Source organism: Mycteria americana, chromosome 1 (assembly GCF_035582795.1).
Source record: "Mycteria americana isolate JAX WOST 10 ecotype Jacksonville Zoo and Gardens chromosome 1, USCA_MyAme_1.0, whole genome shotgun sequence".
In the NCBI taxonomy this organism is placed as follows: Eukaryota; Metazoa; Chordata; class Aves; order Ciconiiformes; family Ciconiidae; genus Mycteria; species Mycteria americana.
Window position 1 is genome coordinate 127,824,313 of NC_134365.1, and position 21,264 is coordinate 127,845,576.

At 47.9% G+C, this 21,264-nt stretch overlaps 1 protein-coding gene across 2 annotated transcripts in view; it reads right to left on the minus strand.

Annotated features, from left to right (window-relative positions):
• Nucleotides 1-21,264, minus strand: part of TSPAN7 (tetraspanin 7) — a 102,922-nt gene that overhangs the window by 13,215 nt on the left and 68,443 nt on the right. For both annotated transcript variants that reach the window (XM_075520476.1, XM_075520483.1), the window contains exons 2-5: nucleotides 7,368-7,556; nucleotides 5,092-5,166; nucleotides 3,510-3,605; nucleotides 403-558 (exon numbers count right to left, since the gene is read on the minus strand). In XM_075520476.1, the coding sequence (XP_075376591.1) occupies nucleotides 403-558; nucleotides 3,510-3,605; nucleotides 5,092-5,166; nucleotides 7,368-7,556 (516 nt within the window). The remainder of the gene's footprint in view (nucleotides 1-402; nucleotides 559-3,509; nucleotides 3,606-5,091; nucleotides 5,167-7,367; nucleotides 7,557-21,264) is intronic.

The window sequence follows — 21,264 nt, forward strand, 5'->3', positions numbered from 1 at the left end:
CGTCTTTGTCCTCAACAAAAACCCACCGCATTCAGCAGGGGCGAGCAGAGGAGCAGAGGAGTGCTGACAGACCTAACCCTCAAAGGGAGACGTGCCACTCGCAGCCCTGCGCCCAGCCAGCGCTGCCCCTGTGTGCGGTGCCGTGCCCCAGCCTCTGCTGCGAGGCAGGAGAACAAATCCCCTCCTCATCAGAAATGTCACTGCACCGGTCATTTGAGAAAGGCCAGCTTAAAGAATTTGAAAGCAAGCGGAGGGCAAAGCCCATCCTTACCATCACTCCAGCCCAATACACACGTTATCAACCAACCATTTGAAACGAAACGCCATTGTAAGCAGCCATACGCTCCACTGGTGTACGGGATGGTTTCATAACAACTGCCTCTGGCACAACGGTACTGGTACCTTCTGGTTTACTTTAGTGGCAGCCACGGTCATGTTGCGCAGATCCTGAGTATTACAGTCACTGGAGTTCATGCAACAGCTTGTAGGGATGCCGTGTTTGAAGAAGTAAGGGCTGGTGCTCCAGTTGGTGTAGCTCTGAATGCCGCAGCAGCTCAGCTACGAGGAATAAGAGACGGATTTAAAAGAAGCAAACAAACCAGAATTAAAACTAGTACGGGATCATCACTGCCCACTTAATAAGCTCATAATCACAATAAAGACAGGTTGTCTCCAGTTTTCAAAAGTAGATACCACCCCCTGCCCCACTTATCACAAAAGTATCAGGAATGTCATTTACAGAAGATGGGAGCAGACGACCTACAAAAAAGAGGTATTTATGAGCAGAGCTATTATTTGTAACATTTGACAAAGGTCCAGCCATAAAGCCATCTTTTTTAGTTGAAGGTCTGTTGGTTTTTTTTTTTCGTTTGTTTCTTTCCTTTGCTTATTTATTTATTCGATTAAAGATGATCCTGGAAATTCAAGACAGAGCCTCACAATGCCGTCCAAAAAAATGGCCTTAAAAAGCCCAAAGCATTACATAGAATTACATGTAACACATACAGGGTCAAACTAGTACAAATTGTTAAGGTGAAGCAAGCCTCTCTAACTCACCAAAATAATTTCTAGGAAAATTCACTGAGCCATGAACAGAAGGAGACCATATGTTCATAGAGTGTCTATGAAATCAGCTGAAAAACTGCAAGTTGGGAAGGATGTTCTGCTCTAGATGCTAAGCTAGAAGACAGTCACTCAAAGATATGGAGTACGTGCTCAATTTTCTGCAAGAAAAGGGCTTATAAATGCAGTTCCTGTGAAAACAGAGCTACAAATGAAATGAACATTTTGCTACAACAGAAGCACTGAACAATTACTCAAAACTATTTAGCCAACTCCAGGGAATCAGAAGTTCAAAATACAGGTTAACATTAGGCAAACAGACAATTTGACAGCAGAATATACTCAGTTTAGAGCAGTGCAGTAGTCTGCTAACTCGGAGAAGCCAGGTTAGAGGCACAGTTTCAAACATGCTGAGGGGTCCAACATAATAGTTGTAATTTCTAAAGAAGATCTAGAAGTCATCAATAGAATCACATTAACATTTCAGCTGTTCAGCAAGTTACAATCATATGAAAGTAAATTGGCTTATAGAATGTATTGTGAGCTGAAGGGATAGCTTCTTGCTATGGTACAGTTTCCAGTAGGAATTTAAATGTGAATTTTATCGCTCTGTGTTGTAGTTAAAGAATAACAGAATCACAGAATCATATAGGTTGGAAAAGACCTTTAAGATCATCGAGTCCAACCGTAAACCTAACACTGCCAAGACCACCACTACACCACGTCCCTAAGCACCTCATCCAAACGTCTTTTAAATACCTCCAGGGATGGCGACTCCACCACTTCCCTGGGCAGCCTGTTCCAATGCTTGACAACCCTTTCAGTGAAGTAAAATTTCCTAATATCCAGTCTAAACCTCCCCTGGCGCAACTTGAGGCCTTTTCCTCTCATCCTATCACTTGTTACTTGGGAGAAGAGACCGACCCCCACCTCTCTACAGCCTCCTTTCAGGCAGTTGTAGAGAGCGATAAGGTCTCCCCTCAGCCTCCTTTTCTCCAGGCTAAACAACCCCAGTTCCCTCAGCCGCTCCTCATCAGACTTCTGCTCCAGACCCTTCACCAGCTTCGTTGCCCTTCTCTGGACACGCTCCAGCACCTCCATGTCTCTCTTGTAGCGAGGGGCCCAAAACTGAACACAGTATTCGAGGTGCGGCCTCACCAGTGCCGAGTACAGGGGCACGATCAGTTCCCTAGTCCTGCTGGCCACGCTATTTTTGATACAAGCCAGGATGCCGTTGGCTTTCTTGGCCGCCTGGGCACACTGCTGGCTCATATTCAGGTGGCTGTCAACCAGCACCCCCAGGTCCTTTTCCACCGGGCAGCTTTCCAGCCACTCTTCCCCAAGCCTGTAGCGTTGCATGGGGTTGCTGTGGCCCAAGTGCAGGACCCAGCACGTGGCCTTGTTGAACCTCATACAATTGGCCTCGGCCCATCGATCCAGCCTGTCCAGGTCCCTCTGCAGAGCCTGCCTACCCTCCAGCAGATCAACACTCCTGCCCAGCTTGGTGTCACCTGCAAACTTACTGAGGGTGCACTCGATCCCTTCGTCCAGATCATCGATAAAGGTATTAAACAGAACTGGCCCCAACACAGAGCCCTGGGGAACACCGCTTGTGACCAGCCGCCACCTGGAGTAAACTCCATTCACCACCACTCTTTGGGCCCGGCCGTCCAGCCAGTTCTTTACCCAGTTCTCCACCCAGTTGGTGGACTTAGTCCCTTGTGGTTGGCATCTCCAACTAGTTTGGCCATGCTGTGGCATTTGCTCGTGCCCTGTGCCCTGCTGGAAGGCAAGGAAAGCTCCCATTGCCCTGCTACCACACCCCATGGTCAGAAAGGCTCTTCCACTGAGCGCCTAATCCATCCCTCCAGCACAGATGGAGAACAGCTTTCATTGCCAACCTCAGCAGCACATTTGTGCACCTCCTTTTCCTCTGGAGGAAATACACTCAGTTTCTTTGCTAAACTCACTAGGTCTCCTTTGCCTGCCTCTCTTTGTACTTGTGAAGAGAACTGCTGCAGTTTATCAGTGATACAGGGTGCCAGATTATAAAATCCTGTCTCATCCAGCTCAAATTTACAACATTTCATAATCCTATTGACAGATTCCCTTAAGAACACCTTGTTCTTAAGGGATAAAACTGGCTCTTAAAACCTAATTCAAGATTCAAGACCTACAACAAGACCTACCTAATTCAAGACCAACAACAAGCAAGTGGGACAGGCCCTGTCTTTATTACATAGCTTGTTCATTAAAACTTAGGCATCTTGGACAAGCGTATCAGTTGAAATACTTTTTCTTTAGATCAGCTTTGCCAGCCTCTAATTTTGCTTGCAATATACAGCTTGCAGATTGAGCTATCTACACATCATGTTCTGTAATCAAATCTGCATGTATGCTTTGTCTCTCTTTATTTATTAATTTTTAGTATCCAGTTGTAGACTTACACTTTCCTGTACATTATCCACTGCATGGCTCCGCTCATCGTTCTTGTTGTAATTCTGGATTGCTTCAGTATATGTCCTAAGGAAAGTATCCTTGATCTATGAGGGTGAGAAAAAAACCAGCCCATGTGAGCAATGAAAAGCATAACATCTGAAGCAGTTTTCGCAGGAAGCAAATGCATTTCCAAACCTGACAAGGCACCCAAACTAGCCCTTCCCACTCGTTTTCCAGTGTGTTTTCAGATTTGGCAGAGCTCCCTCTTAACTGTCAGGCGTCACTCATCACATTTTTCAAGTGGGGTCTACCGGACACAGAAAGAAAACAACCCCAGCAAACTGCTACATTTTAAAAAACAGAAAATTACTTAACCTATAAGAAAGATATCCTTTGATGCTTTTTCCCCCAACACTTTGTTCCAGCACTAAGTCTGAAGGAGGCTGCATGCTCCTCTCTGCTCATGGATGCCTGGTGGGAGCTGAAGCTTGTGCAAACTCCTTGGTGACAGAAGCCAGCGGCACCAAAAGAAGACATGAATCCCCCCTGACCAGGTGGCAGCCCTCGTCCGCAGCACCAAAGGCGTTTGGGTAAGGAACAAGAGGTCTTTCAGGTGGAGAAGGTCAGGCACATCACCAGGAATAGCACTTTGACTGGGTGGTAAAGGGACCACCCAGGGTAGCAGATGATTTGGGCAACCCACGTAGCTGTGACCTTCACAAGAGACTGGCTCTCCCGAAAGGGAGCAGCAACCTGAGACTGAGGCTGCCACAGGTTAGGCCGGATGAAATGGCAATCCTCAGCAGATGGACAGGTATTTCAGGATCAAATTAAAAACTATCCACCACTTGCGAGGGTAGACACCAGAAAAGCCCGTAGCAAGGGAAATCTCATGTCAAAAGAGGAGACTAGAAAACCAGTTAATACAAACAGAAGAGACAAGGAGGGTCTCTGGGGTTGTCCTGGTTCAGCACTAATGGCACGTAGGTCCATGGACTTAAAGCCAGAGATAGACCTGATTACAGTGGAAGCAGAAGTGCTACTACAAATCTAGACCATCGTGCTTTTTTAAAGCTTCTTCCTGTCCCAGTTTCCTACCTCACTCTATTTCTAATCTCTCCTTATTCTCAGGATAGAAACAAAATCCCATCCCACTCTTTCACCCCCAATAAAAGAAAAAGATTCACAAAACATCGAGTCTGATGCAGAGTGCTCTCTGCCTTATATAAACAAGCACTGGCCTGGCTGAAGAAGCTGTGATTAAGAAAAGTATTTAATCTATTTTGCAGCCCTCAGCATATGTAAAAGAGTAAAGAAGATCTGACATGATGGACACACAAAAAAACGATAGCTCCAGAGTAAATTATCAGGCAGCTGAGGCCAAGAGCTTTGGTTAAATCCTTTCATTTGGAATCGCATCAGTTTTTAAGAGCTGTACAGGTTATTGTCACGCATCAGCTGCATCCCTGGAGATGCGCATGGAGCCGCCGAGCTCAGCGACCTACACATTCTCCACGCTCCAGAGGACTTCTCAGCAGCTCCTGCCCAGGGAGGCACTGCCATATGCAAACTCAGCACGTTTCCACCTACCTCGTGGCGAAACACAAACCCTGAAATGCCAGCCACTAGCTCAGCCAGGAACACCAGGGACAAGAACATGGCGTACTGAAAAGGAAGGAGGCAAGAGAAGTCAGAATGTGGCAGGCTTTTGTCTCAGCACAGGTACTGCTCAGTTATCACATAAAATTTAACTTTCCGCTGTAGACCCTTTAAAGATGTTAATAAACCAAACGTCTTTTGGAGGCAATACACAGGTTATTGCCTGAATATGTGTTTATACAACTCACAGATGATATGTATTGTCTAATTACTGGCTTTTCTAACATTTCTGTTCCCACACTTCTTAGCGTTCTCATATAAATTAAAACACACTCACATGCCAGAGATGGATCCAAGTCACTCAGGTTTTGATCTGGCAATCAGGAATACAAACAGACCCTTTATGTTTGCATGGCACTCTGCTAAAGTAAATAGGCTTCTCCCGGTGTTTTGGTTCGTGTTTATCTATCTCACTGCTGGACTGGGATTTGCTGCCCAGTTCCTGAAGTTTCTCCAATGAATGAACTGAACCACTGACTTCACTGGAAATATTCTCATGGTAATACTAGACAGATGCCTCAAATACTTTGCTGAGCCAAGGCCTGTGTTTGGCTTTAGGAGCAGCATTTGGATCCAGAGCTAAATAAACCTTGAAAACAGCGCTTTCAGTGTAGACACTCAAACTATTAAAAATGCATCTAAGCAGAAATAAAGAAGGTAAATAAAAAAATGCAAAGCGGAATGGTAAAATTTGAAGTTGGGGCTTAATCTTCTGGAGGGAAAATTATCTTTTTTGTCCATGTGCTAAGTAACAGTTAATTGAAAAAGGAGACATTTTAAATTAAATTCAGTCCTAGCAGCATTTAGTGGAAAGAGGGAAATTTATTTTTAATGGAAGATTGTTGGTGAAGGGAGAAGTAGAAAAATCATTCTCTACAATTAATGCAGCTGTCATATCACTGCCTGTATTCTGTCCAGGAGAGAAAGAAAGTTTTGAAATATTTCTTATGTGTACAATGAAAATAAAGCCATGTGCTTGGAACAGCACATGCCACTGTAAGTGGCATACCTTTAAAAAAGTTACATGACTTACAGAGCAACTAGCAGAGCCTGAATTCCTATGGATTTAGATCTTCTTTCACCTTTATCCCTTTCCTATCTGGACCGCAGTAACTCCGACAAGCCTCTACACGCGCCCTGACAGCACATCACCAGCAAGAGACAGCAGCGGTGCACCTACGGCAGCGGTAGGTACTTGCCCACTGGCCACCAGCATATACCTGCTGACCGATCTGCAGCTGCTACCTCTCCCCTGCTATGCCATCAACTGAGCAAATTAACTCTCTTTAAGATGTCCTTTTTTTAAAATCTGGTTCAAACTGGAGAATGATCGTCCCATCTCCTTAGAAAATTGGCCCCAAAATATTGTAGCAGGAGATGCATTGTACTGTCAAGCCCTTTTCCACTATCTCAGTGCATCACAAGTGCTATTTCCACCTTTCAAATCATTACACATGTAGGATTTTGCTCCTGAATATTCCTAGAAACAGAGTTTATCATATAGGTTTGCTTAACCTATAGTTACTTTGCATTTTAAGGCGGGCTGGAAAACTCAGAACAGAGAAACTTACAGGGAGAGAGGTTAAACTGGACTGAGAGACAGCTGCCGTACCTCTGCTTAGTGTACCTTGAGTCCATGCTGCTTTTGAGATCAGAAAAAAACACACCATACAGAGCTTTGTTTTCTGGGGTTGACTTGTTTTATTGTAGTGAATGTTAGGAGAAAAAGAAAGGCTGGTGTGCTTTTAGAAGGCACTAACTATTTTTTCCATAGATTTCACATCAGAGTATTAAAATAACCCCTTTAAAATATACTTCAAATGAATTTCACATTTATGATGCTTTGGACATTTTTAAGATTGTAAATATACCTATCTATTTGGCTCACAGAAAAACAGAACAATTGTAGAATTACTCACAGAGTAATTCATCAGCAGCATTTCACCCTGCACAACCACACATGGGCCTGTACGCTGTGCGGTAGCAAAATTCATTCATACTCAATCAACAACTGGTTTTGGCAAAGATTTTTTCCCCCTTCTTTGTCCAAAAGACACACGTGTTGAACATTAAGATCAATAAAATCCAGCTTATGTGCCTAAAACCCCACGTTAACATCTGGTGAAGCTTGGCAGGGGGTGGGGGGAATCCCAATACATCAACAAAACCTCTTCCCCCTCCTGCTTAAGGCATTTTGGCATGCTTACCAGTTTCAGCATCCATGGGCTGCCACGACAAGTGGCAAAGCAGCCAAAAAGCCCAAAGACGATGATTGTGGTACCCGTCCCGATGAGCACGTAGGGGGCATTGGTGGAGTTCTCAGCAATGAGAGAGATGTACGTGCCAAGAGTGAGCTTGCCCCAGACACCGACTGCGAGAAGGATAACGCCTGTAATCTGCAAAACAAGAGGAGAAAGCCATCAGGAGCTACCAAGGAAGGCATCCAAATTCAATACACAGTGATCCTGAAGAGATTCATTGGTGCTGTTGTGTTGGCAGAAGGAATCCTCAAGACTTTTACTAACTCCAGAGGGATGGACAGAGAAAATTAATTTCCCACATCTGGAGATGTTACGTTAAGACTGCCACTGGAGGACAAACATCTAGGACTAACCACCGCAAAGCTGACGATGGCCAAGGGAGGATGCAGTGTACTGCCTGCAGGAACAGGCTCTCTGCTCCTACAGCACACTGAGAGAGGTGGCCAACTCCATCGCTCTTACCAAAAGCCAACAATAACCACCGCCACCTCACACCTCCTGAGTTTTGCCACAAAAACTGCCTGAACCACAAAAACCTGCTGCTTGACGTCCCGTCCTTCTTAATGCCAGGGTTTCAGGAACATGAGCGTCCCTTGCAGCGCGTTACTCTGGCAAGTGAGCCCTCTCCCACTCCCCAGGCTATACAGCAAGCCAGCCCCTGGCTGCGCAGAAGCTTTCCCCCCTGACACGGGGTGGGAGGGAGGACACCAGTGGGCCCTGGGAGCGCCCAGCCTCTTGCCCGAGACGTACAAGTAGAGGCCACCATGCCGCGGGGCAGCCGGGGCACGCAGGCTCCCAGCCTCAGCAGGGACGGAGGGGAAGCCCCTGGTGTGCCGTACACCGACACCGAGCAGTGGCCGCAACAGGGATGATGCCTGCACCATCTGCTGATCACCACCTCATGCTGACACGCCTGCTTCAAGACTGTACACACGTCACTCATTTCCACGGCACGGCCGAAGATGGGACACGAAGGGCTGGTCCTGAGTGCCAGCTCTGCAAATGCCTCCTGCATTCCCCCAAAACTTCCTACTAGTTCCTCCAGACCACTGCTGAGGGGCAGAGGCAGAAGAAATGTCCTGACATTTCCAAGTTTTCTCTTGTGAACATCTTTATACTGCTGTGAAATCTTGAAATTCAACACTATTACACCAGGGTTGCCCTGCAGTTGTTTGTGGAGGGGATCCCTTTTCACAGTTATGTTGCCCCTAAAAATTCCCAGCTGAGCTATGTTGTAAGATCTTTCAGCTACTTTTCATACAGGTTGATGTGAATTAATTCAGGGAAAGCCTTCTCAAAGGAAAAAAGGAAAGCAGTTTTTTGGCTTTTTTACCAAGGCTGGCTCAAAAAGGACTATGCAGGGTGCACCTCCGGCACTGCCTTCCCACTGTGCCCTTTCCACCGTCCTGCTGCTCAGCACTAGCAGGCAAAGGAGCCCGTCCTCTGCTCATGCTGTGTCTGCGGCAGTGGCAGCAAGTGCTGCTCTGGTGCAGCTTTTCTCCCTCTCCGGAGAGGGAACTGCATTCACCAGAGCTGCTGAATAATCAGAGCCACCTAAGGAAAACACCAGGAGGAGGGAGGATACAAAATAGATGCTCTGAAGAAAGATACAGGGGGAGGGATGCAGGGAAAGAAAAGAAACCACAAAAAGAGAGAATAAAGAGAGGAGACCAGACAGACCAGACAGAGAAAAACAAATTAACGTGTCCTCAGAGACAGGAGATCCCCTCTATACCAGAGAGAAAATAATCCCCCTTGGCAATTTTGACACTTCCTAGCTCACCCCCTTCCTTCCCCACACCTCCCGGAGCCGTAGGGAAGACATGCCCCCAGCTGGCTCCCACTCAGCACACCGGAGTGCAGCACTGCCAGGGAAACCCATCACATCCCTCTGTCTCCCTAAGCTTCCCCTGCTGCCCCTGACCAGCTGCGGCAGGCGTCGGCATTTCTGTCACACCGTCGGGACAGGATTAGCAGAGATTTCTGCTCTCCTGCCCACGGTGGCGATAGGAATAAATCCAGCTCCTGTCCGTCTTTCAGTGCAACTGCGTGAAAAGTGCTGATTCCTTGCTCTTGTACCCCACCAACTAACAGCTGAACATCAAAAAAATCACCACGTAGCTTACCTACCCACAGGCATCAAACACCTCCGCTGAGTCTGGTCCCATCCACACACAACACTGTCTTCACCTCTCTCCCTCTTCTCCCTAACAAAAGCTTGCTCAGAGGGTGCAGATTAATCGGCAAAGTCCGAAAGCGAGCGGTGGGCGACTCGGAAATCCGCAGAACGACTTTTGGTTTCTCGCCTCCAGTTCGACAAAGGGCTGGTTTCTGCGCTTGAGCTGCTGCAAGTTTTACCACTGTCCCCGGGGAGACGTAAAAGCAGCCTTCACTGCCAAAACGAACAAGCAGCTTCACATTTGAAAGAGAACTCAAGCCTTGTAATAAAAAGCATTTTTAGCCGGCTATTTGAAACAATTACTAACCCTTTACTACGCATTTTAAGAGCTTGGTTCCCCCCCGTCTCAGGGGGGCCTATCCCATTTATGGTACACACAGACTTTGGAAAAAAGGAGCAAAGCCTCTCGGTGGCTCATTCCTCTTCTGTTCCTTAATAGAGCTCTGATTTACATGGGTCTAAGGAAATCCCGCCGTTTGTGGGGAGGTCTAAACCCCCAGCAAGCCTGGCACTGTGCAGAGGGGATGGGACGTTTCCACAAAGACACGCTGCAGATGCGCCTCGGGTTGCAGCAGTGCCGGCTGGAATTTCACTCGTGAAGAGGAAAAACCAGACGACTTCTCCGCAAACTTTTTCATGACTTTTATTTAACCGAGCACGAGTAGTGGTATGACTAATGCCCACCTCCACCCAAAGGCAAACCTTGTTTCCTTATTTTCAAGATACACTTTTTATCCCTATCTCTCTGCTTCATCACACAATCAAGGGAAAAATCAATGTACTGGCCTCTTGTTTGGTTTGGGTTTTAGGTTTGTTTTCTTTAAAAGCAGGAGGGACAAGGGCAGACGGAAAACCAGGATAGCGCTGGCCTGAAAACAAGGCAGCAGGAATACGCACGGCTCCTGCCACTCACCGTCTCTACGCACCTTCTCCTACGCTACCTCTCGCCCCAAGAGGCTGTGGAAATGAGCCCTGTATGGCTGTACCTGATCAACGAAGCAATTCCTTCGTTTGACTTGAAACCACCACGCCAGACTAATTCTGTGTCCGGCGTGACCTGTGGGTCAGGCCCCATAGGTGATGGGGGTCCATTCGCATCTGAAAGGTCTAGAAGGAAACTCGGAGCACCTCCTGCAATGCACAGTCTCTCCCCAGTCTTCCCCACTCCCTTCCCACTGTAATGTTTCCCTTCAGACCATGATCACATAGTTCAGTGGCAGAATGGAAAATGATTAGGAAATCATCAAGATAAGCAGTGGCAGATAGATATATGGATATGATCAATGCATCTTCTCCTGGCGACGTACAAAATATTTCAGATATCCTGGCAGGCAGAGGAGAGCGACCACAAGCCTTTTGACTTTTAGAGCCCCCCCTGAGCCAAGATTCACCATCCAGAGCAGCTTTATTTATAAACACCTGCAACAGCCGGCACACACGGAGCACGAGAGCGGCAGTCCCGCTCCACCGGTGGACTTCTACAGCAAAACCTGGCCTTCGCGTGGCCCCTCCAAGAGTTAAGATTTGTCCTGGCGAAGGTATGACAACTACATCCTGTGCTAAAAGGGGGGCACAACCCCACCCCAGCTCCTCAGCAGACACAGAAGAAATGAACTGGCAGCTGCAGAGGCTACGGTGCCCCAAATGAGACATCCGGAGTGGTACAGAAAAACAAGCATTAGCAAAGGCAAAGAAAAAAGGTTTGCTTCTAAAAAGTGACTACAGGAGAGATCTGCCCAAACGTAGGGAGCTGTGGGAGAACCATCAGTAGCTGCTCTTTGGAGGGCTGGGACCCCATTCCCCCCACAGCCCCAGGGGAGCAGAAGGGTCAGAGCGGTCTCTCTGAGCATCGGCCCCACTTCACGCAACGCCAGCCGCAACAAGCGCGATGTGATGAAGGCAACCCTGGCTTTCGCCGCCTCCCTCAAGCATCTCTGACTTCATGGATTGTTTGTTTGGTTGGTTGGGTTTTTTTTATGGTTTCAAGCTCAGAGTCTGGATACGCACAGAGGCAGCCGATCGGAGGAAGAATGCGCAAGGAAGGGCTGCCTTGATACCTCAGCCATTTTCAGTATTTACTAGCCATCATGTACCACACCATCCCCTTGCCCAGGGGCTAACGACGGCTCTGCCTCCGTGGCCCAGTGCAAGGCAGGAGCCCCCACGCAGGCAGGGGGCCGAGGGGGGTCCTGCGGGCAGGCTGCTGCCCTCGGGGCAGGACTAATGAAGCCCACGGAGCAACTTCCAGGGCTGGGCTGGCAGCGCCCGGGCTCGCAGCTGCGTCGGGGAGCTTTGCTCACTCGCCGCCATTGCTGGGACCCCCGACGTGGAGACCCTGCCCTCCTAAAGCAGATCTCTGACCACCCCCTTGGTCACAGCGCTGGGTCCCACAGGTGACGGGGGCTCGAGGCAGAGCCACCTACACTGCACGCAACCGGAGCCAGGCAGGTGAAACGCACCCTCAGTGCTTATGGATGTAAAACTCACAGCGTGGACGGAAAAACAGAAGCTGTGATTATGACATCATGAGGTTATCCAGCTTTTTGTGCCGTCCTGTCCTCTGGTGTAGTTAAGGGAAAGCAAAAGAAAAAAGAAAACCCAATGAAATATCGGGTTTCAAGGTCTGTCACAAACACACCCAATGCTTTGGATTCAGAAAAGAGCTATGAAGTTTTCCTTGGACTTTATACGAACCTTGGTTTAAGCAGTTTGTAGCCCACCCCTGGATAAAACAGTCAAAGCACGCATCCATCCCCAAACAGACAACATCATTAGAGAGATTTGTGCCAGCAGCCAGGGCAGGCCTGGCTTACCCGTGCTCAGGGCCAGATCCTACGGCCAGAACAAGCCCCAGGAACTCAGACAGGTTTCCTGTCCACAAATGGGCTTGCAAACCATTTGGGCTGGTTTTTGTCAGCTCTTTTTAACGCTTGCGAACTGTCCCACCTCTCACGCTATTTTGACGGATGCTGCCTTCCTGCATGTGTTTCCAGGCCCAAGTGCTGCATTTCACCTCCTGACGTATGGTGATCTCCTCCAGCCTGGCGCGGGGCTGCTGCCGGGAGAGCCCCGCGCCTCAGAGTCCACCCAGCGAGGACACGTCCCAGCCCTGAAGGTCTCGTGCCCTGCCCTGAAGCACTCCCGTGCTGGGTTTGGCTGGGATAGAGTTAATTTTCTTTACAGTAGCTAGTATGGGGCTATGTTTTGGATTTGTGCTGAAAACAGCGTTGATAACACAGGGGTGTTTTAGTTGTTGCTGCACGAGTCAAGGACTTTTCAGCTCCCCGTGCTCTGCCAGGTGCGCAAGAAGCTGGGAGGGGGCACGGCTGGGACAGCTGACCCCAACTGGCCAAAGGGCTATTCCATACCATATGGCATCATGCTCGGTATATAAAGCTGGGGAAGAGGAAGGAAGAGGGGATGTTCGGAGTGATGGTGTTTGTCTTCCCAAGTCACCGTTCCGTGTGATGGAGCCCTGCTTTCCTGGAGATGGCTGAACACCTGCCTGCCCATGGGAAGTGGTGAATGAATTCCTTGCTTTGCTGTGCTTGCGTGCACGGCTTTTGCTTTCCCTATTGAACTGTCTTTGTCTCAACCCAGGAGTTTTCTCACTTTTACCCTTCCGATTCTCTCCCCCATCCCACCGGGGGGGAGCGAGCGAGCGGCTGGGTGGGGCTGAGCTGCCCACCAGGGTTAAACCACGACAACTCCCCATCCCTGACACTGCCCACAGCACCTCCTGCTAGCAGCCACCACCAAAGCAGTTCTTATTTTGCTTTGGTGACCGCCCCGCCACAGGCCTTGCTGTCGTGCTGCTCCAGCACGAGGACAACCCTTCTCGACGTGGGGCTGAGACCCCCGGGGCGGCTCCTGTCCCCTCCAGCGCAGCACAGCACACCAGCAGATCGGCAGCGTAGCTGTCTTCTCCTGCCTGCCCCTGGGTGGGAGAAGTTGCTGTCAGTCTCAGCAGAGCACGGGTTTGCAAGTTACTGATACCTGCTCCAGGCTCATGGGCTGAGACATGCCAAACGGAGGGCAGCTGACAAAATTAAGAGACCCTTTGATACACCGTTACGGCACCGACCTTTCAAGACCAGCAACCTTGAATCACTTTTTGGGACCAGAAAAGGAAAAGAAAGGTCGGTTGCACCCACCCTGCAACTTCTGGTTCTTTCCTGTCCTCTTTCTCCAGCCTTCAACATTATTAGAAAGCTATTTCATCCTGGATTTCATCAAAGGTAGATCATGTCTTCCTTAAAAAAATGCACTGTGGTGGAAGTCCCTAGACTCACGTTTCCTCAGCCAGGAAACCCGAGATGTAGCATTCAATAAAACATTATTAGGCCTGCCCTTCATTTAGGTCAAACATTTTAAAGGTTAAAAAAAAACCCAATGTAGGAGACATCCAAGTAGGGCAAGGATTGTAAAGACTGCATGCAACTAAAAATTGCATTGTTTAGCACTAGCAGGTCTCACTTTTCATCGCGTCTGAACTCAGGCTCAGCAAACACAGCCCAGAAACCCTCGGCCGACGAGATGGCAGGAAATGAAGCAGGTAGCCCACCCGGTCATTTTCCAAGAAAAACTCCACTGAAATCAAGATGTTCCTGCGGAGTGTTTTAATCTAGATGCATTGGCATGTTCTGGCTTAAAAAGAAAAAAATCTGGGAAAAATAAACCCAACCAGCTCTACCCCTTGCTCTGGGGTGCACCATGCCCAAACCTCACTGGCCTCCCAAGCATCGTTATGCTCCCCTGCTCCTTCCCAGCTAACATCTCCGTATATCTCACATTTACGCTGTGTATCACACAGCTACTCTCGCATCTGAACGAATTGTCAGTAGGACAGCAAGGCTGCCCAGGGACCACCAAAGCATCTCCCCTGGCCTTGTCCTGCCTCTCCTCAAGCATGGTATCACAGACACATCCCACCAGTCACCCATTTCAGTCAAAGGCAGGCTTTCTCACTCTTTTGCCTTCCTTTGGCATTAGTACAGCTGTTTCCAATGTTATCTGCAGTATTGCCCCCCGTTCTGGAGCTGATGGGATGTGGTGACAAAGTTAACATGCTACAGGCAGGCAGAAATACGACTGAACCGAATGTTAGGTCTGACTTCACTTGTCCAATAAACCATCCGCTTTTAAGAGACACACAGACAAAGCTATGGCCAACAGCGTTAATACAAGGGTACGTGCTGCAGCTTTATAGGAGCCAGGGAGAGGGATATTCTGATAACACTGGGCATTGCTGAAATCAGAACTAATGCCAAACACACGCAGTTTCTCAATAAAGGGCAACAGAAACATGTCTAACAATTACTTATTTTAATAGTGCTGGGACAGAGATTAAACTATCAACCCCCTCCTTCTGCGTGACAGCGATGAACTACGTAAATAAGAGAAGAGGATTCAGAGAATAATTTTTGAAAGTGCACTAACTTTAATTCTGTCAGAATTAGACGGGAAAACACTATGTACCCCTTTAAACTGAATGCACGTTACATCCTAATTGAGTCTGTTGTCTTCATACCCCACATCTCACAGAGCATTGGGAGCATGGTATAAAGGGAGCTGCTGCCTTAAACAGAGATAGGAGATATGAAAGCTACTACATCTCGCATCCACAGAGGTTCAAGAGGCCCAAATGCAGAGGAACTAATTTATACGCAGGGCTTCCATATGGAACATTTAAAGTTTATCATTTACAAAGGTGAAGATAAATGTGCAGCAGTAATTGCTAGTTTATTTGTCTACATAATTCATGGCCTCCTGTTAATTACAGATGTCAGCTGTTTTGATTCCTAAGCTCTGGCAAAATAAAACTTGGAACCCAATCCTGATTGATAGGGAGCACGCAGCAACCCCTACTGCTTCCAAAAGCAGCGGGAAGAGCTCAGCATTTCCCTGGACCGGTTCTTTATCCACAGAACTGAGATGCAGGAGGGCAGCTTCCTTAATCAGGATCTCATTGTAGGTATCATTTTTCTATTTCCTTTCATATTTGCAGCCTTGCTAAATGAATGTAAAATGTGCACAACTTAAAAAGAGATCCAAAGCAGCAGCAAAGAGTCAGATGCAAGGAAAATGCCCATGTTGCTGATATTTTCAGCTCCTCGATTCCAATACTTCCTTTTCCAAACACCAGCCTCCCTGCATTTTGGTAGAGGCACACTGTCTCTGCACAGGTCTACTGCAATCTTCTCCTCAAACAGGGTAGAGAAAGTCTGTACATAAAATGGATGAAGCCAGGGGAAGGCAGACAAGAACTAATGCAATCCATCTTGGCTGAAGCTGAAAGGCCTAGCCATAGGTTTAGCAGGCTGTGAGGAAATGAGAGAGGACCAAGGCACACAGATAATTAGATCTACCAGACATTTCCCCAAAGGAGGGAAACTTTTTCGTGAAGAAAACAGTTGACCTTGACAGCATCCAGAACAAATCCTGCATTAAAATCATGCCCAGAGAGGCTTAAAAATAACTGGCCTACCTCTGAAAATCTTGTAACTTTCCCAAAAGAGGCAAAGGATCACATGCAAAATGTTCTTGCTTTACAGCCTGCCAAGCAATGGGAGTGGCTGGCTTTGAGTCTTCTCCTGCCTCAGCCTCTGGACTCTCATCAGGCAGGCGGGCGACTAAAACAAACATCAGTCCATCAATCCTCCTTTGAGCTTCAATGTCAGCTCTTCACAGGCAGGAGCAAAACAATACGAAAAGATATGATGCAACGTGGAGATGCATGTAAGCCAGCAACACAGCTGAATCCTCTGTTCTCACATCTGGTGATCTTGACTACACCTACAAAACCAACTTGGGTTACCTTTTGCACAGGATCGACCTCTGCTGGAGCTAATAAGAAATGAAGATGTACCTTTGGAAGAAGGCAACTCGTTCATGTCCTTACCTCCCCTTTGGAAAAAATAAAAAATTATGCCCATTGACAGAAAAAAGTGAAACAAAACCACCACCAGAAGTGCGGTCACCAATGGTGCTGCCTAGTATTTCCACTAAAAATGAAGATGCTTTAAAGAAAAAAAGGAAAAAAAAGAAATTCTGATGCTAGACAGAAACAAGTGTTTCTGGTAAAACTTCCTTGTCTGTTTTCAAGATCCACTATAACTATACTCTACTCAGTGAAGACACTACTCAAGAAAAAGTTGCAAGCCAATGAATAACCATTTCCAGACCATTTGCAAACTGAGAGACAGTCTGTAAAGGTCACTGTGTTAGGAGAAAACACCTTCAGTAGCCATTCTGGTACATAACTGCTCTAGTGCCTTCCAGCCCCTGACTTCACTGTTTCTTAATGCATCCCCCAGTACCTGACATGACAATTTTTTGTCTCCCTGCTCTTCTAACTCAGGCCTGTCCCTCTTCCTCTCCTTTCCTGCCGGCTTCCCATCTAAGTAATATCTTCCTAAGAAAATCCAGCCAAAAGGATTTAAAGAAAAAAGGCCATAAGATAAATTTGTTAGACGACATTCCTCTCTGCGATCCATTGCCTGTCTCACCCGGGTAGGCTGCAGCTCTTTGGGCTCAGAGTTGTCTCTTCCTGCTGCACGCGCCGGGTGTCCAGCACAACGGCTCTTGCTTCGTCCCTTCGCCCCAGCAATCCGTTTGAGTTATGATCCCTGCTGCTCAGCATCCGTCTAGCACTAGCTGCTGTCACAAAGTTGATTATCCACCACAGCTCTTGCTGTTTCCATCCAAAACTGTGATTCCCCTGTATTAAAACTACCGGCCCATGCCCTCCCTGCAGAAACCGTCATCAGGGATACCAGCACGTGCAAACTACCGCAACGGGGATGCTGCCTCTGCTCTCATGTCACCACCGGGTCAGAGCTGAGTATCTAGTGCACCCGGGTTGGGGACAGCCACCAGGTTTGCCCTGAAATACAGTGGAGGAGATTTTGATTAGACACACTGATGCCAAGCTTAACAACCTGTTCTTGCACACCTACTTTCTGTAACTGGACTACTACCCTATTAAAAAATATTTTTAAGGTTCAGTGCTTTTCCTTGCTGGGACACTATTACAAGTACATGAATAGTTGTCCTGACTGACCTGCCACCAGATTAACATCCTCAGAGGTCAAAATGTAGTGCTGGTAAAAAAAAAATTATGAAAAGAAAGTAAAAAATACTGACTCTCAGATAGATGCCGAAGAGAATACTGAGTTATCATGGAGCTGATCTGGCTACTCACCACCGACTCCGCAGACAACAGAGTGTGTACTTATCCCTAACTTTAACCATGCCTCTATCAACTACAAGGAAGCAGAGTTAAATGACCTCTGATAGGAAATGCAAATTGTATATAACAACCCAGCTCTCTCCCAGCACCCCCACCCATCCATACACTAACCATACACCAAGTTTTAATAACACTTTCCATGCAGGCTAGGGCAGAAATGACAACCAGGGCTGTATCGCTTACTCTGTAGGGAAAACACGTTAAAAATCACAGAGAGGTGACTGCAGCCTTCTCCTTGCAACCAGGAGAAAAGGCCAATGATCGTTTAATGAACAGTAGGGAAGAAAACATCAGAGTAATTTTGTTTGCTGCAGGATGAAGAACTGGATATGGCCCCAGAAGTCCTAAAAGCACCAACAAAGAGTGCGGGGGACACACACACACACAACGCATGAGCTTGAAAACACCCTTGCACCGTGGCTCAAAACTAATCATTTCTTGCTAATACAGTAGCAAATACCTATTCTTATAGAATTTTCCTATAAGGAAATAATTAATTACATACCACTTGTAGGAAGATTCAGGAAGAATAATGAGATCTGGGACCTGATCTCCATACTAAGACCATGCACATAATGAATGGTTATAATAAACAGTCATATTCTTATGGTGCAAACTCAGCTTTATTACACCTTGCACTTACAGAACTTGGAAATCTTAGTAAAAATAAGTTTCTCATCATGAGGGTTATGCTTATTTTTATGTAAGACACCTCATTAAATGAGAGAAAATATTCTGTTTTACAGTGTAGTCACCAGTGGCTCTATTAATTGATGTATCTTTTAAGTCAGCTGCAGACAAAAATGTGGTCAACTCTGGATAAAAATAAAGTGCAAAAATACATTTCTGCTGGGAATTTTCAGACCTAATTTCTTGAAATGTAGCTTTAAATATGCATGACTGAACGTCTAAGGAAAAAGAACTTACAGTTTGGAGACATCAAAAGCGGCATTCCCCTCTGCAAGCTAAAGCGCGTAATTAGAGAAAGGAGGTGCCTTCAGCGCCCGTCGTTAGCTTGTGGGGCACGGCTTAGAGCCCTGCAGCCATTCGCGCTTCCCGAATACCGATTCATCGCGCGTGCCACGGCTCCTATGCATGTCAGTTGTGGTCACTTGTGAAGAAGTTGCACGGCAGTCCGTGGCCACCAGAACAAAAACCAGGCTGGTGGGGGGCAAGCCTGCTTTGGACCGAGCTTGTGGGGGCACAGGCTGTTTCCGGAGAGTGGCTGGATGGCTTCAGCTTCGACCTGCTCAGCAGCCAGAGCCTCTGCAGAGCTGCAGCCTGCATCAGGCAGGACCACGCACCTCAGGCGGGTGGCTAGCAGCAGGTCACCTGTTTGTCCAAGCCATGACGGAAGCAGGACCGGGCCTCACCTCCCCTCACCCGCAGCTCCTCTGCTGAGCTGTGGTTAGAGATGGCAGGCAGCCATAGCCTCCCTTGTCACGAATCGGGCTCACAAAGCTCAGTTTTCAAGGGCCAGCAGCTGGGCAAATGCTAAGGCACAAAGCCAGGACCGAGAATGCTGCTCGAGCTTGACATTGCACCGGTGGGTGTTTGACATTCTCCATGCCCTTCCAAGAGGCACATGGTGACAGTGGAGGCCAACCACGGAGACCTGATGCAGCAGTGAGGCAGCATCTTTGCAGCATGCATCTGGTCAAAACACCTCCAGGACGCTCTGCAAATGCTGCACCTGCACTGCTGAAACCTCACCTGCAGCTAAGCTGCTCTTTCCTTGATTTTTCTTCTGAATATCCTTCTTCCTCTGTCACGTATTTGCTCTGAAGAGGGCCTAGTCTGTCTCGTATTTGGCTAGAGATCTATTCTTGCTGCTAAAGTCTGGATATGGCTTATCCACGAATGTCATCCAAACTCAAGGAGTTTTCACCACACTGCAACTGAATTCTAGCACAGCAAAAGGCTAATGGATGGGAAAGCAGAGATGGCGTTCCTGTACGTGACAAAAGGAAAAGCAAACCTTCTGGCACCCAGGTTAAACTTAATTAAAACCAGTCTTAATGGTTCAGCAGTCTTTGGGATGGGAGGAGTCGATGAGAGGCAATTAAGTCACCATCTAGATTTGACAGCGGGCAGAGCACCCACAGAGGAATCTAGCCCTGGCATCCTAGGTATGGATGAACACAGAAAGAAGAGCACCCCACCTCACCAGTCACCCCACGTTAGTGTCTGTTTCACCAGAGAAGACTTTTGTTTACATCTGCTGCTCTCAAAGATGACAGTGTCCACCTCTCTTTCTACTCCTCTTAAGCAATCAGCAACTGGTGGACGAGAACATTGCCACAGAGCTTGAAAGTCACTGTCAGGACTGACGTCCAGTGACTACAGGAGGACTCTCTTCCGCAGGAGCCACATCACAGGAGAGTCGTGGCCCTCTTCAAGCTCTGCCTTTCTGCTGTTCATTGACAGGCTTCAAGAGGTGGAACAATTTCCCACGGTGGCCTCTCAGTCTCAGCACTGGATTTCCAGGCTCTCCCTTCTGGTCCCAGGTGAAGAACGGGAACCCATCCCTTTGAAGATTTCGATAGTCAGACAAAGCAGCCCTGTAACAGCCTGCCCTTTAAATGAGTCAATCATTTTGTCCACCGATGACCTCAGAGCTGCTAGCACAGCTCTCCTCCGACACCAGCCTGGAGCATCGCCGGCAAGCGCGGAGCACAGCATCGCCGGCAGCCTGGCACTGCCCTGCCGCACTGCTGCTCTCCACACCGGGGCCGTGCTCTGCCGAGGAGCTGATGGGGCTGCACGGGCAGCGCCGCCCTGCCCGAGCGCACGGCATGGCACTGGCGCTGCGGCACTGCAAGTCAACGGCTTGTCAAGGTGGATACAGACCAACCCATACCCTTTCAGATGATTGAAACCTCCACATTTGCTTGGCTAAACAAACCAGCAGGTCCTCCTCAAAGTTATGAGTCTCAGAATCACAGAATCACAGAATCGTATAGGTTGGAAAAGACCTTTAAGATCATCGAGTCCAACCGTAAACCTAACACTACCAAGACCACCACTACACCACGTCCCTAAGCACCTCATCCAAATGTCTTTTAAATACCTCCAGGGATGGCGACTCAACCACTTCCCTGGGCAGCCTGTTCCAATGCTTGATAACCCTTTCAGTGAAGAAAATTTCCTAATATCCAGTCTAAACCTCCCCTGGCACAACTTGAGGCCCTTTCCTCTTGCCTCTCACTTCTTACTTGGGAGAAGAGACCGACCCCCACCTCCCTACAGCCTCCTTTCAGGCAGTTGTAGAGAGTGATAAGGTCTCCCCTCAGCCTCCTTTTCTCCAGGCTAAACAACCCCAGCTCCCTCAGCCGCTCCTCATCAGACTTGTGCTCCAGACCCTTCACCAGCTGCATTGCCCTTCTCTGGGCACGCTCCAGCACGTCTCCTTT